Below are 18258 nucleotides of genomic sequence, written 5' to 3' on the forward strand. Positions count from 1 at the left end.
CACCTTCTTAATAGTTTTGTAAACAGAGAACTTGAAAATGAGCAAAGATGGCAAGTGTCTAATTTTATAAATGGACAAACTATCTAGAGAATTTTTCCCAATAGAACCTGCCTAAATAGAAAAGATGGTGAATAAGTATTGTATCTACTTATTACTAGAGGATACATCATTAGAAATTACATTTATGACTCATAAACCTGAAAGAAGGAAAAACAAAATTTAATAACACTCCAAATCTAAAATTCCCTAGACAGAGAATATGTTCATTTTCAGAGTCAGATGTCACTCTATTATTCTCAGCTAGTTATGAAAGTATTTCCTAACTAGGAAATTGCTTCTACTTTTCAATGTTTCACATAAACAGAAACACTGACATGCATTAAGAGTTTTTCTTTCTAAATTTCTTTTACAAATTGTGACATTAGACTTTATTGACTTAAAAGCATATTAGATGAATGAAACAATTCACATAAATTTGTAATACATACCCATTCAGTGTTAGTTGTCCTATGCACATGCCAATAACATTACTTACTACAGTACTGGAAGGAAGCAAGAGTTTTGGAATTTGGCTCAAACTACCAATCCATATACAAAATAGTTATTAGGAAGTATTTTGGATTATTATAAATATCAAAGGTGACAGATATACAAAGATGAAGGCCAAAAGCATTTAAAGCACTAATCTTATCTGAAAAGATAAACAGAACATAAAGAGCTCTAACAAAATTTTAAAGTCATTTACATCATTTAACCACTTTACCAATTAGTTTTTTCCATTCCCAATAATTAAAAGAGAGTTCACAAACTCTTTGAGAAGTGCAGATGGTAAAAAGTACTCCCAGCCATAGATGCCATCTGGGAAATGAGGAGCAGCTGTAGATTTAGGCATATACTAAGGTTGCAAACCCCCATGACAAAAGGAGTAAGCACATCTCTTCCATTCTAAGACAGACCAAATCATTACATCAAACCCCTAAATGTTCTCTCCATCTACCTAAGTCACCTATATCTTATCTACCATCTGGGAAAGACCAGTTTGTCTTCATTCACAGTTCTAATCTGGCTAGTCACCAGGAAAAATTAAGAAATGGTAGCAGCAGAAACAAATGAAATTCAGGCACAGGCAGTGTCCTCACTAGGGAACTTCTGTGTTTATGGCAACTTCTGTGATTTGGCTTCAAATTTTGCTTTTGCATTCGTGCTCTTCGGTTTACTCAACCAACAAAAAAGCACTGAAAATGTTTGTGGCTATTCACACTAGAAACGTTTTTAACAGTTTATCAACAAAGACCCCCAGATGGCTATCCCATCACGCACGGTCTGCACAGTTCTAAGAAATTCTTGGAATTTGGTCTGTTATATGATCATAATCCCCTCAGATGTGCCCCCTATCTTAAATAGGTTTTACTGAACCTCTTAACCTCATTCTCTTTTTTCTGTTAATATTCCAAGTTTCTCAAATGAAAAATCTATATCTCAAATTTCACATTTTATTTTCCTTTTAACAAATGTAGATTGGATCCTTGGTGTTTACTGTCACTCTTTTAAGGCCTCCACTACGCCAATTTCAGTTTTTTCAACACCTTTGGATTATTCCACCTGTTTTCTATTCTTTAACCCTTGCTTTTGATACCATCTTATTCCACATACTTCTCTGATTGTTGGATTCTTTTTCCCCCTGATGACATGCTTTTTTTCATTCTGTAACATGCCATGATCCCACTTAAGCACATGCTTTCTAATATAGCCAATCTGGCAATTTTAATGTAAAATAGGACACAAACTGTTAAAAAATAAAATAAAATAAAGCATATTCCATTTAACTAGTAAACAACCTCTGGATAACTGCTAGTGGATTTCAAGACAACATATTTTACTTCTTTTATGATTGTAACATTTATTTTTTATACTGAGAACAACACTGTTGTTCTATAGCTGAGAATAACACTATGGGTTATGGGTGTAGACAATGTATTTAAATAAATGGCTTTTTATAAAACACACTTGGGAAAACAAAATGAACAAATATGAAGCAATCTGAAAATTATCTGAGAAGGTACAAGAAGTTTGAGTATGAATTACATCAAAGTTTTTTTTTTCCTACCCATCAGTATATGTTTTTTACAAATATTAACTTACTGAAGTCTGAAAACAACCGAATGATATAGTTAGTCAATATTTGATATTTAAAGACATTAGACACTATCTCCTTGGGGTACCATATACTAATTCCAACAATATTTCTTTTTTTGGGGGGCAGGTACTAGGGATTGAACTCAAGGGCACTCGACCATTGAGTCACATCCCCAGTCATATTTTGTATTTTATTTAGAGACAGGTCCTCACTGAGTTGCTTAGCAAGCCTCACTTTTGCTGAGACTGGCTTTGCCTCCTGTCTCAGCCTCCGAAGCTGCAGGCAAGTGTCACTGCGCCTGGCTTAATTCCAGCAATTTTCTATCATAAAAGGAATTTTTCAAATTTGTTTTGCTCTCAAGGAGCTCACGTTTGGGCTTTGATTGCCTCTAAATCTCAAATTATAATGCAGTATGAGTGTCCAAAAAGAAGAGTGAGAACACAGAGATAAATGTACCTAACTTTTTTCTTGTGGATCACCAGGGGAAAAAATGTCAGGGTAAGAGTATGCAGAATTCTCTGGAGGGAGAAAACATCATATGATACTTATTGGTAACAGAGAAAGAGACCCTGGAGACTGAGTGGCTGTAGGAGAAGAGAAAGAGGCTAAGTCCCAATTTTAAAGCAAACATAATGACTAGGAACATGAGAGTACCCCGACAATAAAACTGGTAGAGAAACTATTCTAGGTAGAAAGCAGAATAGACACTATTGTTCACTCTTAAACATTAGCACTTGAAGCACCTGGGACATGCAAGTGGAAAGGTCTCAGAGCCAGGTGTGGTGGTACATCCCTGTAATCCCAACAGCTTAGGAGGCTGAGGTAGGAGGATTTAGAGTTCTAAGTCAGCCTCAGCAACTTAGTAAGGCCCTAAGCAATTCAGCGAGACCCCATTTCTAAATAAAATACAAAAAAAGGGCAGGGATGTAGCTCAGTGGTTAAGTGCCCCTGGGTTTTAATCCCTGGTACCAAAAACAAAAAAATGTCTCAGAGATGATGAAATTTCAAAAGTTAATATGGCTAAACCATGAAAACAATCCCCCTGCCCTGTAGTGCTGGGAGTCAAACCCAGGACCTTGCACATGCTATGCCAATTTTTCTTAAAGAAAAGTTTAAAAATAGAAAAGCAAAGGCAGCAAAATGGAAGAGTTAGGAAAACCAGATAACGTATTGCCACGGAAGTAAAGGGAAGAGACTTAAGTTCAAAGGTATGAAGTACAGGCAAGGAGGCAAGGAAAATAACTGAAAAAAAAAGCAAAATCAATATACTAAAAAAGTGAATCAATTACTTCTTTTAACAAGGTGGAAATAGTAGAAACCATCATCAGTATTCCACTCTATCAGGGAAAGGCGGTGATTCTAAGGACACTGGAGGCCAACTTCAGAAAAGATCAATGACGGGAGAGTTCAGCCTTACAGAACGACAGGCACCAAGTATGCAACAATGAAAAATAGCTGAGGCCGGGTATGGTGTTGCAACACCTGTAATCCCAGCAACTCAGGATAACCACAAGTTCAAAGCCAGCCTCAACAATTTAGTGAGGCCCTAAACAACTTAGTGAGATTGTGTGTCAAAAAATAAAAAGGGGGTGGGGATGTAGATTAGTGGTTAAGTGTCCCTGGGTTCAACTGCTGGTACAAAAAAAGATTTTAAAGAAAAAGAGATGCCCTTTAGAGGACACGGCACATAGCAGCTCCTTAAAATTTATATGTTTATGTTAAGATCAGTTAATACTGATGATTAGTTTCTTAATAAAGTTAAAAATTTGGTAAAATAATAAGTATCGAATCCTTCATTCATTCACTCAAATATGTATTGAGCATCTACCATTTATCTGTCAGTGTGCCAGAAGCAAAATGAGACTTGATAGCTGAATTCAAAGGGCTTAAAGTCAAAATAAGAAATTTTAAAAATAAGAATTAGCTTAACAGAGATATATTGGAGTATAAATAAGCATTCCAAATTGTTGATATGAAGGTCTCAATGGTGCAAGAGTGTTAAACTGAGCCCTGAATGGGAAGGCACTACAGTGACAAGGAGTGCTTTAGGCCAGGAAGCAAGAAAGAGCATTCTGAGTTTAAAGAACTGCAAATTATTCAGTAGCACAATAATATAACAGTGGTTAGGAGATAAAGCGACAGAGGTTTAGACTTCATTCTAGGGCAAACAGAAGTCAGTCATCAAATCTTTTTAAAAGCAAGGCAGTGGCATGAACCAATTTATGTTTTAAAAATTAAGGTAAATTTTACTTAACATAAAATTTAACCATTTTAGAATGCAAACATTCAAAAACATTTAGTACCTTTGTAATGTATAATTATCGCCTCTATTCCCTAACATTTCACTATCCCAATGCAAAGCTACTTAGTCTATTACTTCCTACTCTTCCCTTGCCCAACACCCTGGCAATCAGTAATCTGTTTTCTGTCTCTATGGATTTGGATACATCACATAAATGGATCACATAAGGAGACCTTTTATTCCTGGCTTCTTTCATTTTTGCTGCCCATGTATTAGAGATCCACCCACGTGTAGCATGTATGTATAGTTTATTTCTATTAATAGCTGAGTAATATTATATTATATATGCGTGTGCACATGTGTGTATTTATATCATGATTTGTTTATCCATTCATCTATTCATAGACATTAGGATGTCTCTATCATTTGGCTATTATGAATTCATATTGCTGTAAATATTCATATACAAATTTTTGTATGAATACCTATTTTCACTTCTTTTGTGCATTTATTCAGGAGTAGAACTGCTGGGTAACTCTGTTTAACTTTTTGAGGAACCACCAATTTGTTTTTCATAGTGGGTGCACCATTTTATATTCCTACCAGGAATGAATATGGGTTCCAGTTTCTCCACATCCTCAACAACACTTGTTATTTTCTATTATTTCAATTATAGCCATGCTATGGGGTATGAAGTGATATATCACTGTGGTTTTGATTTGCATTTCCCTCAAAATCAGTGATGTTGATTGTAAAGAAGCAGTTTAGCTCATGGATTAATCTGGTAAGTAGAATGGCTTACTGATTGACTAGACAGATGTAGGGGAAAGAGGGAGGAGTCAAGAATGCTATTAATAACAACAGAACTGGTTGTAGCCATCATGTGCCAGATGCTTCACACATACTATTTCCAATTCTTAAAACAACCTTTTTTCTTTTTAATTTTTAGTTGTAGTTGGACATGATACTTTTATTTATTTTTATGTGGTGCTGAGAATCAAAACCAGGGCCTCGCACGTGTGAGGTGAGCGCTCTACCACTGAGCCATAACCCCAGCCCCTTTTAATTTTTTTATAATTGTAGGTGGACAGCATGCCTTTATTTGTTTAGTTTTTTATGTGGTGCTAAGGATCGAATCCAGGCCTTACACATGCTAGGCAAGCACTCTGCCACTGAGCTACAGCTACAGCCCCCAACAACCTTGTTTTTGAGATAAGAAAATGAGGTTCAGAGAGGCTGACTTGTTTCTAGCCAAACAGGCAACAAGCAATGAAACTCTGGCTTAAACACAATCCTATCTAGATCTCAAAGCAACTTTTATTGTAATTAGGGAAAAGTATTACTCTTAAATGATGCACTTTGAATAATAATAATAATCATAAAGCAAAACCCAAGATTATTAGGTGACACTGAAAAGCACAAATTCTTTACAAAAATCTTATAGGAAGACTGAAATAAGTTAGACTCAGAAAGTTAAAGGTCAAATGGTTTTTTCTCATACACAGAAACCATAGCACAGTAAGGGGGGAAAAGTGGGTAGAGCAGACCCCATGAAAATAGAGGGACTATCAGTGGAGTAGAGAAAGAGCACTGAAATGGACAAAATCATGCTATATACATATAAGAATATACCACAGTGAATGTATATCTATAAAGCACCATTTAAAAACAAACCAAAAAAAAAAAAAAAAAAAAAAGGTAGAAAGAAGACCAGTAGAGTAGAGGAAAGGGAACAGGGGGAGAGAAGAGGGGAGGAAAAAAGGAAGCACTGATATCTGAAAAGGAGCAAATTATATTCCATGAATATATGATTTTGTCAAAATGAACCCCAATATTATGTATAGCTATGATTCACTACTAAAAACTTCTAAAAAAAAAAATCAACTGAGGGCTGAAACCAATAAAGATCTGGTTTAATTTAAAGGTGGCAGAAGCACCCCGAAGCCCTAGATTTGATCCTTAGCACTGCAAGCCAAAATAAAAAAAGCAAATCATATAGGGATTCAATTTTAAAATATAATGACATATAGTAATGTGAAATAAAGATCACATGTGTATGTACATACTTTGTGTATGTGTGTTTAACAGAAATTATGATTCAGCTTTTTGAGAAAAATTTCTAGGGCAAAATCTATCAAATAACCATCTTCTTCTTTTGTATCATAACCCTGACTTTACTAAAGAACTTTGCTTCCAGCTAAAAGACCACATGACATAGACTTTCTTGCTGTTAGATGTGTCCATTTGACCAAAGTCTGCCAGTGAAAGATAATCAAAATTTCTGGGAAGAAATTTATGGGAAGAATACTGAAAGGGAACTAATTTACCCCTGTTTTGCCTTTCCTTCTCTTCCAGCTGTGTCAAACTTAGAGGAATGCTTTGGGAGGAGTGGGAGCACTAGGGATTGAACCCACAGCCTCATGCATGGTAGGAAAGTGCACTACCGATGAACTATTCTCCCAGGGCCAGTAATGTAAAACTTAGATGGGATAGCTAAAGCTCTAGCCATGAAGCAAGAGATGACCTAAGGATGGAAGCTAATCCATGGTAAATGGAGCAGAAAGAAGGAACCTGGGTCTTGCATGACTTTGACGCTTTATATTGCCCATGAAGTACAAGAGATATCCCTTTCTGTTTTATTTAAGGCATTGACATTTTGAGCTAACACAATCCTAGATATAACACTTGCTGAAGGTAAAAGCGTAAAAATTCAGGAGTTACATTAAGTATAGAATTCTCTTTTTCCCACCTTAGAGGTGATACTGTTACCAACACAACATACTGACCTATATAGAGATCACTTTGAAAAAAGGGGAAAAAGGAAATAGGGTAGGGATTTCTTTTTATGTTGTTACACAATTTTATTTTTCATACTAAACCTGTCAAAGAGAGCATATTGATTTCAATAGTTAAAAAGATGGCCTCTAAAAGATGTTATTATCTACTTACCCAGTAATAGTACATTTTTATAAAATATTTTTTTAATTTAAATTAAAAGGTATTTCTACTTTAACTTCTTCTTTGACTACTTAATAAGGTTATCAACGCCATCTGTCTTTCTTCAGTGAATTTCCTAACTCATTTGCCCAGCTGATTAATATTTTTCCTACCTACATTTATTCTTAATTATAATAGTTCTCAAAGTTCTCTAGCTTATTCTCTTGGATTTCTATGTGTGATTACAAATATATCATATTCAAATAATGATGATCCGACCTATTTCCCCCAATATTCATATCTTCTTTTGTTTTTCTTATCTTATTACACCAACACAAAACAAGATTTTCCTATCTGACTACTACAGTAAATGAACTGTAATCATATTTACATGTTTTATACGTAATCATATAAAAAATTCAATTTTTTATATGAAATTCAAAAATTTCTTTCAGGTTACTAAGTAGGTCAATATACCCATCTAAAAAAGTGATAAATCTTAGAATTTGTGGAACTATATGCTTGGGGAAAAGGCAAGTTTTGCTTCAGTGCTATTCTTTTCAAAAATGGCCTCTTTTGCAATTCATTTTTCACCTGCACATTCATTTACAAATAATGTAATCAAATATTATCAAAATTTAAAAAAATAGCAGATGCATCTTGGCATGAATAAATTAGGAGGTTTGGAATAACAGAGCTGTGGGTGTTGTAGTTCAATAATGAGAAACATCAAATTAGTAGTAATCCAGTAGAATTTCTGTGTGGTGAATTTAGACTTGAAATTGAAAACTTGGAACATAGGAATTTAATTATTTTCTAACCTTTCACTTTAGGACCTAACTGGCATCTAACAGTAATTACCTTAGTTTAAAACACCAGCCAATTAAAAAAGAATACTATGAAGAACTGGTAGCATGGGCCTTTCATTTTATATTTTAAGTGTTACTAAAAAAATCCACTGTATTTCTTTCAATCAAAGAGGGAATTACATTCCCAAATTTGGACTCTTTCATATCACAGCTTACACATTGTTTTCATTTTTTAACCAAACCTTACAAGTTTTTGAGTACTACAGAGATTTTTTAAAACTGTAAAATAGGAAAAACTTCTGTGGACGGGCAGTAGTAACCATAAATAGGTTACTTCCTGGCAGTGGTACCAATACAAATTTACTTAAATGTGTAATGTAATAAAAACCATCCCTACAGTCTGCTGAATAATAAATTGTAACATTCTATTTATAAAAGGTTAACTATTTAAAAAAATAAACGATTTCTCTCTATCTAGTCTTAACATCATGAAAAATACTAGAAAGATATAAAATAACTTACCTACAATCTAGCACTAAGTGAGTATTTCCAGTTGAAATATTATATCTGTAATAAGGGTATGTTCTTCAAAGCCAAACCTAATTCTGCCAAAATTTAGTTTGTAAGAACCTATTAGATTTATTTAAAAACTGAATTACCTTGAAAGACTTATTGCTACACTTCTGTAAATCTTACACATTTGTCTCCTGGATAATAGTTTGGTTTTGGGGGTAAGAAATGTTTAATTTAAAAGGGAAATTTTATTTTGGTGTAATATCCAATGTCATTTTAAACTATGACCCTGAAATCTTGAGTTCCAGCCCTTACTATTAAATTTTAGCCCCACGTTTCTGACCGTTTATTTAAAAATTAACTCTCTCCTTCCTCACTCCTATCTAAATTGAAAATATTAATGGTACTAACGTACTTTTCTAGTCATTTAGACAGGAAATCTTGAGTTCATCTTTGATTCCTCCCTCTTCTTTCACCTGACTTATCCAACCAGTACCATGTTTTGTTTATCTGCCTATTAATGCCTTCATTCCTACTGCCACTAAGTTAACCCAGACAGTACCTTTTGTTTGGTAATAGTGAATAGTAAACTCCTCTTAAATAGAATTTCCCATTCAAATCTTCTCTTAAAGGATTCCTTCTACACTGTTGTAAACTTACATTTCTAAAGTCAGGTTCTGGGCATATCATGCCTCTGATCAAAAGTAATTTGTATCCTGATATTCCCAGAACTATTATTAGACTTTAAGAACTATAAAAAACTTAACTCTACTATTCACCCTCATGTACTATATACTCCAGCCAAGTACACTGTTTCATAAATACTTCATGTACCTTTTTTACCCCCAACATTTCTCCAATCCTAGTTAATTACGACAGTATGCTCTACCTATGAGTTCCAATTTTTTAGACTTCACATGTAAGTGAAATCATGTGGTATTTGTCTGCCTGTACCTGGCTTATTCAATTTACCATAAAGTTCTCCAGGTTCAGTGTGCTGATGCAAATGATGGGATTTCCTTCTTTTTAAAGGCTGAATAGTATTCCATTATGTATGTGCTTCATTTTTTCTACTTATCTGCTAATACACACATATGTTTTTGATGTCATATTTTGGCTATTGTGAATACTGCTCCAATGAGCATTGAAGTATAGATGTCTCTTTGACATTTGATTTCATTTCCTTTAGATACATATCTAGTATTAGAATTGTGGGATATGCCCTACGACCTTTTTAATCAACTAGGCATTGCCCATATTTACTTTGCCTATGGGTACATTCCTACATGTTTCCAAACTTACTCATCCTTTAAAGCCTTGTTCAAATGTTGTTGTTTTCTAAGAGAGAAACCTGGGACAGTATCACAGCAGAAAATCAGAGCCTCTGAACTCCTATAGAACTTCTCATGTGCTTCTCTCTGTCCAACCCCATCCCCAGTCCCACTGGCACCAGGGATTGAACCAAAGGGGCACTTTACCACTGAGCCACATCCCCAGCCCTTTTTTTGTATCTTATTTAGAGAAAGGGTCTCTCTCACTAAGTTGCCGAGGCTGGCTTTGAATGTGGGATCCTCCTACCTTAGCCTCCTTAGCCGCTGGAATTATAAGTGTGTGCCAGCACGCCTGACTCAGGTGTTTCTCTATGGCAATTTGTACAATGTCTAACTTCCAGAACATATAAATCTCTTGGATACCTTTGTTAAAATATAAATTCTAAATCAGTATGTCTGAGAATCTATATTTCTAACAAGATCCCCATAAGATGATGATCCAGCTGGCCTATGGACATTTGAATACTAAGGTGTTATGGAACAGATTTTTGCCTAGTGCTCTGGTTACTTATAAACTTTTCTTACTGTCCCTATTTTCCTAGCAAGGCTCTCAGTTTTCCACTTCAACTTGTACAGGAGATAGTCAATAAATATTTGCAAACATAACACTGCATAATGTATAAGGGATTTTTTAAAATGCAGGCTTTCAATCCATTAGTGAGTTTGAATCTGAATGTATGAATGTATGAAATGTATGTATACAATTACAACAGAAGAAAATGGAGTTTGACGAGAAAGAACAAAAAATGTATCATATGTAATAAAGGTAAATACTGATTCATAAAACATTATAAGTTATACATTCATAAACATTTACATTTACTGGGTCAAAATGGAAACTATTTTTTATGTATGGTCTAAAAAGTTGGAAAATATATTTTGGGTTGAATTTAGGTTCCAAAAGATATGAAAGAAAGTAAGTTCCTTGAACAGCAGAGATTTTGTATGGCTTAATTTTTACCATATCCCTGGTACCTGGCACATAGTATGTTTCAAATAAATATTAATTGGATTTTTTTAACCAAATGGAAAGTAGAAAAATTCATAAAACAAATTATATGCAGCAAGTAGTAAGCCGTTGTTTCTGTTCTACATTCCCTTACTCTCTGTCCCTGAATAATGAAGACATTTCAAATGTGCAACTATATTACATGTTCTATAACAGGGACTGGCAAACTAGAGAACCCATGGGCCAAAGCTGGCCAGCTGCCTACTTTAATGATCACAACCACATTCACTTGTTTACATATTATGTATGGCTGCTTTTGCACAATAGTAGTGGGTATTAGGAAAGACTGAATGACCTGAAAGTCAAATATTTACTCTCTGATCTAGAGAACAGGCCTCTGTATTTAAACTATTTATATTTATATAGTTGCTTGGTATCTAATCATATATATTTAAAAAAAAAAAAAAACTAATGTTAGAAGGAACTTTTACCTTATTGTAATTCTTGGCTAATTCCAACATCTCTTTTACCACCGACTCATTGTGTTTACAATGTTCACTGTAGTCCTGAAGTGTCAAACCTTCCATCCAACTCTTCTTATGCAAATTTAGCAGCATCTAAAAAATATAAAGAAAAAGTAATTATTTTCTTGCCTGAAGGATATTCCCCCTTCACTTGACTTGAGAAAATTCACAAAATCTTTTTGAATTAATGAATTCAAATAAATTCCTATTAGAATTCTCCTAAATTTATACTAATAATTTAAAGAATACTCCAACCCCTGGCTTTTGCTGTCCTACCTAGAAGGTGATTCTCATCTTTGTTGGGCTTACTTTACTCTCTTCCTTAAAGACAGATGATTCCCTAACCACATTATCTAAACAAGCCATCCCATGCTGTCTTAAACATAAAACTTTCTTTTTAAAATCTGCTATACTGTAACGTGAACACCTGAAATTACTGTTTACTTGTTTACTGCATTTCTCTCCCACTAAAGGGAAATCAAAAGGGCAGGGACTCTGCCTTGTTATTTTCAAGATTATCGGGGGCTGGGTTTGTGGCTCAGGGGTAGAATGCTTGCCTAACATGCATGAGGCACTGGGTTCAATCCTTAGCACCACATAAAAATAAAATAAAGATGTTGTGTCCACCTAAAACTATAAATAAATATGTTTTTTAAAAAAGATCATCAGGGTCTAGATTTTAAAACAATATCAAATAATAGCAAACAATAGGTAGCTTGTTTGAGTGGACAAATTAAATTTTTATTTTATACACAGAATTGCTAATTTTTCATGTAGTCGGGTTTCAAATGCCAAGGTAAGGAAATAAAATGCCCCACTTACTGACTGTGTGTCAGTCTTTTTTTTTTTGCAGGGGCAGGGTGTACTGGAGATTTAACCAAGAGGTGCTTTACCTCTTAGTTACATCCCCAGCCCTTTCTTTCTTTCTTCTTCTTTTTTTTTTTTCCCAAGACAGGGTCTCACTAAGTTGCTTAGCCCAGTTTATATATCTATGAATTAAAAGCTTATACTAATCACAAAGGTTTCTTCAAATTCTAACATTCCATCTATAATTTAAAAACATAAAACTTTACTTATGTAAGTCATGAAGTTGGGAAGTAAATCAGATTTGTCTACTTTGTAATCATATCAACAAATTGGGGCTGGGCTCTATATTAAGTGATCATGAAATTAAACACCTTATTTCAATGCTTCTCAAACTGGACTCATGTTCCTTCTTTCTTTCTGTTTCATTTTTGGTGCTATGGATTGAACCCAGGATTGCTTAATCACTCAGTCACATCCCCACCCTATTTTTTAAATTTTGAGATAGGGTCTTGCTAAGTTGGTGAAAGGCTCATTCATTTGCTGAGGCTGGCTATGAACTTGTGATCCTTCTGCCTCAGTCTCCTGAGCGGCTGGGATGTAGCTCAGTGGTGGAGTGCCCCTGATTACAACCCCCAGTTTCCCAAAAGATCCAAAGACATACTTTTGAAAATGTATGGGATCAATTTAGGAAAATCACACTAACTTGTTTAGAGGTCTCCAGCTATTTGTGATAATTTATCTTACTCTGGAAAATAACATGTATGACAAAATCACCTATGAAGTTTTTCAAGACAGAAACCTCCCTCATTCCCTTCTTATGGTCCCAGGGTTAATAGAAGAATGTAGTAAATCCCACACAGGTAACTTCAATGTCTTTGATTACTTCCCATGTTCTCCACTGATACTGTTCTAGAAAATAGATACTTAGGTAAATTTTTTCCCCTAAACAAAATATTTCCATTTGTTTTTGCATGATTATTAACATAAATACTGTTTATTCTAGTATTTAACACTAGTTTTCATCCACCATGAGTTTTTTACTTTCTGGGTTCTTTCATTTATTTAATACTTAGGAAATTTTTTTATAGTTACAACTATGTATGCTATAAAGTTAACCATAATTAATGTTAAGAATTGGATTTGCTACCCCTACAAAAGCAAACAAAGAAAGTTTCAATGGAGCAAAAGGACATCTTGACAATGACTGCATAAAGATTACAATGGGACAGCCAGGTAAGGCTTGGGGTTAAGTATACAGGTTGGATGAATAAGAATAAAGGCAGGCTTTTATTACCATGAGAAGAGCTAATCTGAGTTATTAAGAGTATAAACATGGCAGTAATTAATTTATCTAAGAGTGTGAGTGTATTTGTGTGTGTGTGTATATGTGTGTGTGTGTGTGTGTGTGTGAGAGAGAGAGAGAGAGAGAGAGAGAGAGAGAGAGAGAGAGAGAGAGATATTAACTGGATATTACCAAATAGATGCATGACAGATATTATATTGATAAAATATTTATGTATCTAGGTGAATTTTTCACTTTGAATCTGAGTGGAATCCTTTTTCACAACCTGTAATTATTCCATTAAATTGAAAATAAGTTTTGAAAGTGTACTTCAAGCAATCAAGTAAATCTATCACAGCAGGAGACAACTTTGGGACAAATGCAAGCAGTTAGAAGACAGCTTTATAGGGTTCCCTCCTGTCAAAGGGAAACTGGTCTCTTGCTCCCCTCATTCATTACTATGCTCAAACATTTAGGCCCTTTAGGTGAGTGTACGGGTGGCTTTGGGCCTTGGTTTACCAAACTTAAATATAAAAAAGCAACCTCCCCCCCCCCCGCCAAAATAAAAACCCAAAATGGAATTTTTTTTTTCAAAAAAAAATACAATATAGCATATTCTTTACCTCCAATTTTGAAATGAGATTAAAGATGGAAATGATATACTGAAAGAGGGGATAGATGTGTGGACAGCACAATTAACTCCCCTTCCCACTGTCCATAAACCAGATGCTCCCCCGACTCCAGTAAACACCTTTGTGAGAAACAGTTTCAAGTACTAATTGTCTTGTTTGTTACTGAATTCTTATCATGTGTGTACTTCAGAATGGCTATAGTTCCCAAAACTCACTAGTTATCCATAGGAAATTCAGTGTTCTTAAAAAAACATTTTTTTTGTCCTTCCCAGAAATATGAGAAGCTAATTTAGTACAAGACTAATTGTAATAGTAAAGAGGGGAAAGTGGTTCAGATTATAATTTCAAAAAAAACAAGCAGAATTAAATTTTGATATTAATCATGAGAAAAATTATACTAGAAATAATTCTAATAGCAGACATAAACAAAAGAATTTAAACCACCAAGATGTTTGACATTTTTCAAAAGTAATCACATTTGAAAACTGTATTAAAAGGGACAAGAATCTAGTTTGAAATATTTGAAAACCTTAAGCTGTTTCTTTACTCTCCTTAATTTACCATAAACACATTCAAGGGCTGGGGGGTTATAGCTCTGTGGTAAAGCACTTGTCTCGCATGCATCAGGCACTAGGTTCGATCCTCAGCACCATATAAAAATAAATAGATCAAGATATTGTGTCCATCTACAATTTTAAAAAATACTTAAAAAAATAAACATATCAAAATCTCAATGACAATTTATTCTTAGCAAATCTGAAAAGCTACATTTTTAGTAAGAGAATTATAAAAGTCAACTTTATCGGAGATGATAAATTAATCAGAAACCCCACAAAAATAACGGAAATATTTTTTTAATTTATCATGAAACAAAATTGAACACTTTCATTTTCCACTTCCTCTCTCACTTCAGCACCTATCAATTAAGGAAAAACAAGTCTTTCAATAAAATATTTCTTTATTTTATGTTATAATTCATCAGGAGTCAAAATAAATATTTGGGAAACAGCAGAACAGGTAAAGAAATCAAATTTAAACCATATACCAGTTAATAGTCTAAATGGTGTGAAAGATGATTTGCTCTTCTAAGACAAAAATTTAAACTTACCTTCTGTTCCAGTTCATTTTTCCGATAGTTAATAGTGATGGAGTAATAATGTCTGTTTAGTCCATGAATTAAGGCCTACATAAATGATTTAAAAAAGGATAACTTAATATTTTTCATCTAATAAATAAAATATTTAAAATTATTGATATATCCTATACACAATATTCTTATCATCTTCTAAAAAGGGTATTTTATCTTAAATTAAAACATTTTTCTCAATCACAAGTTGAGGAAAGTTTTTTGTTAGTTTTCAAGACAGGGCCTCACTAACTTGCTGAGATTACATGCGCCACCATTTCTGGCTTAGAAGTAAAGTGAAATTTAATGGAATGGGTGACACATTTTTAAAGCATGATACAGAGCCTCAGAAATTCAATCTTTTTGATAGCCTTTAGAAGACTTAGAGATAAGGTCTGATCTTATCACAATGTAAGTTTTAATTACCTATTTATAACTTTTAAGTCAGATATAATACCTGGTGATTCTTTGTATTTCAAAAGTTTAAAAAGCCGTAAAAATGCATGTGTTTCTTCAACCACATTAATCTGGATTTTATTTCCTAGTTCAACTTTTATCATTTCAAATAATGTGTTCAGGCACATCTCCAAATTAACAGTGTATATTTTATTCTTTACTGTTTTTCTTGCTCATGCTCTTATATAGTGACATGCAATCTACTAACCAGAATTTTTTTTATCATATTCAGTCTCTTAAGACAAATAGGCCAATCAATTATAATAAAAATGTAAGCTAATGACATAGCTATATTAAAAAACAATGATACTGGATGTGCTAAAATCAATTCACAACTGCCCAAGTATCTAACTCTAGCAACAGTGATCAACTGTGATTCAAACAGTATCCTGGGAGACCTACAGAACCCTCTATCAGTCTAAATGATGAAAATACAGAAATACAACTGAGGAGTATTTTTAACAAGTATTAAAAAAAAAAAAAAAAAAAAAAAAAGGCTTTGGGAAAAACAGTCAAGAATCTCCAGACAAAGCTAACCAAAATCACCACCAGTCTTTGATTGATGGATTTTTTACAGTGTAGATGGTACTGAGATAGAAAAAGAAGGAGTAGGGAAGTGAACATTTAATGATCCTCCAACATCTACTTTACACATCACATCTTCTAATCTTCAGTAAGGTAGGCTGATTCCATGTGCATTTGTTCTTTTTTTTTTTTTTTTTTTTTAAGGAAAAAGCTTTACATTTAATGTAGAATTACATTTAATGTAGAATCCCGATTTTTTCCACATTTTTTTATTAGTACATTATAGTCACACCTAATGGTGGAATTCACTGTCATGCACACAGTTTAACAATGTGATTTGGCCAATATCATTCTTCATTATTTTCCTTTTTCCTCCCCTCCTCCCTCCTGGGCCATTTCATCTATTCTATTGATCTCATTTCAATTTTCATGAGACCTCTACTACCCTAAACTTTCTTTTCCTTTTTCCTCTTTAGCTTCCACAATGAGAGAAAACATGCTATCCTTGATTTTCTGAGTTTGGTTTAAACATAATGGTCCCAAGTTCCACCTGTTTTCCTGCAAATGACACAATTTTTTTATTCTTCTTTATGGCTGAGTAAAACTCCATTGTGCACATTTTCATTATCCATCATCTAGTGATGTACATACAGTCTGGTTCTATAGTTTAGCTATTGTGAATTATGCTGCTATAAACATGGGTATACATTTATTGCTACAGTATGATGACTTTAATTCTTTAGGATAAACACCAAGGAGTGCTATGGATGAGTCATATGGTGAGTCCATTCCTAGTCTTTTAAGGATCTCCATGTTGATTTCCATAGTGGTTGTACTAATTTACAATTCCACCAATAGTGTTAAAGTGTTCCTTTATCTCCACATACTCTTGAGCACTTAAAATTGTTGGTGTTCTCAATGGCTGCCATCCTAATTGGAGTGAGATGAAATCTCAGTGTAGTTTTGATTTTCATTTCCCTAATGGCTAACAATGTTGAACATTTTTTTCACATATTTATTGGCCATTTGTATTTCTTCTTTTGATAAGTGTCTATTAGTTCATTTGTCCATTTATCAATTGTGCTATTAGGTTGTGTTTTTTGTTTTGTTTAGTTTTGTTTTTAAGGGGAAGGCGAAGAAGAAGAAGAAGAAAAAGGAAGAAGAAGGGGGAGGAGAAGAAATTAAGAATATCTATTAAATCCTTATTCATTTCAAAGTGAATTAAATTTCAATGCATGAAAATATTACATTGTACAGATCTTTAATCTAAACTTATCTTTGTGTATTATATGAGGTGTATCTTCTGTGTAGAGAGTTAGAAACATGTGCCCAATTCTGTAAGCAGACAGTCTGGCTGGAGAGTGGAGCTCAGATTCAATGTCCCTTCATCCAAGCACCTTTATGTAATGCATTATCTGCCCAATTCCATGTGGTGATGTATCAAGTAACAATTGTGACCAAAATATATACACAAAAGCCAACATGGTAGACAAACAGGTCTACATTTTAGATAGTAATTACACTGCTAAAATAAACAATTTGGTATCTGAAGGCACTACCTTCTTGGCTTTCAATTAAATTATTTAGATAAAAGTAATAAGACAAACACAGACAGAATTAAAAGACTAAAGATAAAGTCTTCTAATTTTATTTGCTCATCTGCTGTGTACTCCAGTGAATTCATCACAAATCAGAGAAAATCGTTGTGAGCTTTTTGGTCTCATGTAAATGGTCTCATGTAAAGTAAACTGCACATGGCCAGTTTACTTCTAATCATGCCTCTGTACACTCCCTGCTGTGGAAAGCATTATAAAACACACAGCTTATGAATTATATATAAGCAATTCATTGGTCCTTGATAGGCTTGAAACACTGTATGCTCTTAAAAATATCTGCTTCATCTAAAGATAAATTTGTTTGCCTTATTTTACATTAATAAACTGGAAATATGGTGCTAAACAATATCCATTGAATCACATTCTAAAATG

At 33.9% G+C, this 18258-nt stretch overlaps 1 protein-coding gene across 1 annotated transcript in view; it reads right to left on the reverse strand.

Annotated features, from left to right (window-relative positions):
* Psmd14 (proteasome 26S subunit, non-ATPase 14) overlaps nucleotides 1-18258 on the reverse strand; it is a 109962-nt gene that overhangs the window by 4262 nt on the left and 87442 nt on the right. Inside the window, exons 9-10 of the mRNA XM_076866311.2 lie at nucleotides 15272-15346; nucleotides 11410-11535 (exon numbers count right to left, since the gene is read on the reverse strand). Coding sequence (XP_076722426.1) covers nucleotides 11410-11535; nucleotides 15272-15346 — 201 coding nt within the window. The remainder of the gene's footprint in view (nucleotides 1-11409; nucleotides 11536-15271; nucleotides 15347-18258) is intronic.

This window comes from Callospermophilus lateralis, chromosome 9 (assembly GCF_048772815.1).
Source record: "Callospermophilus lateralis isolate mCalLat2 chromosome 9, mCalLat2.hap1, whole genome shotgun sequence".
NCBI lineage: Eukaryota > Metazoa > Chordata > Mammalia > Rodentia > Sciuridae > Callospermophilus > Callospermophilus lateralis.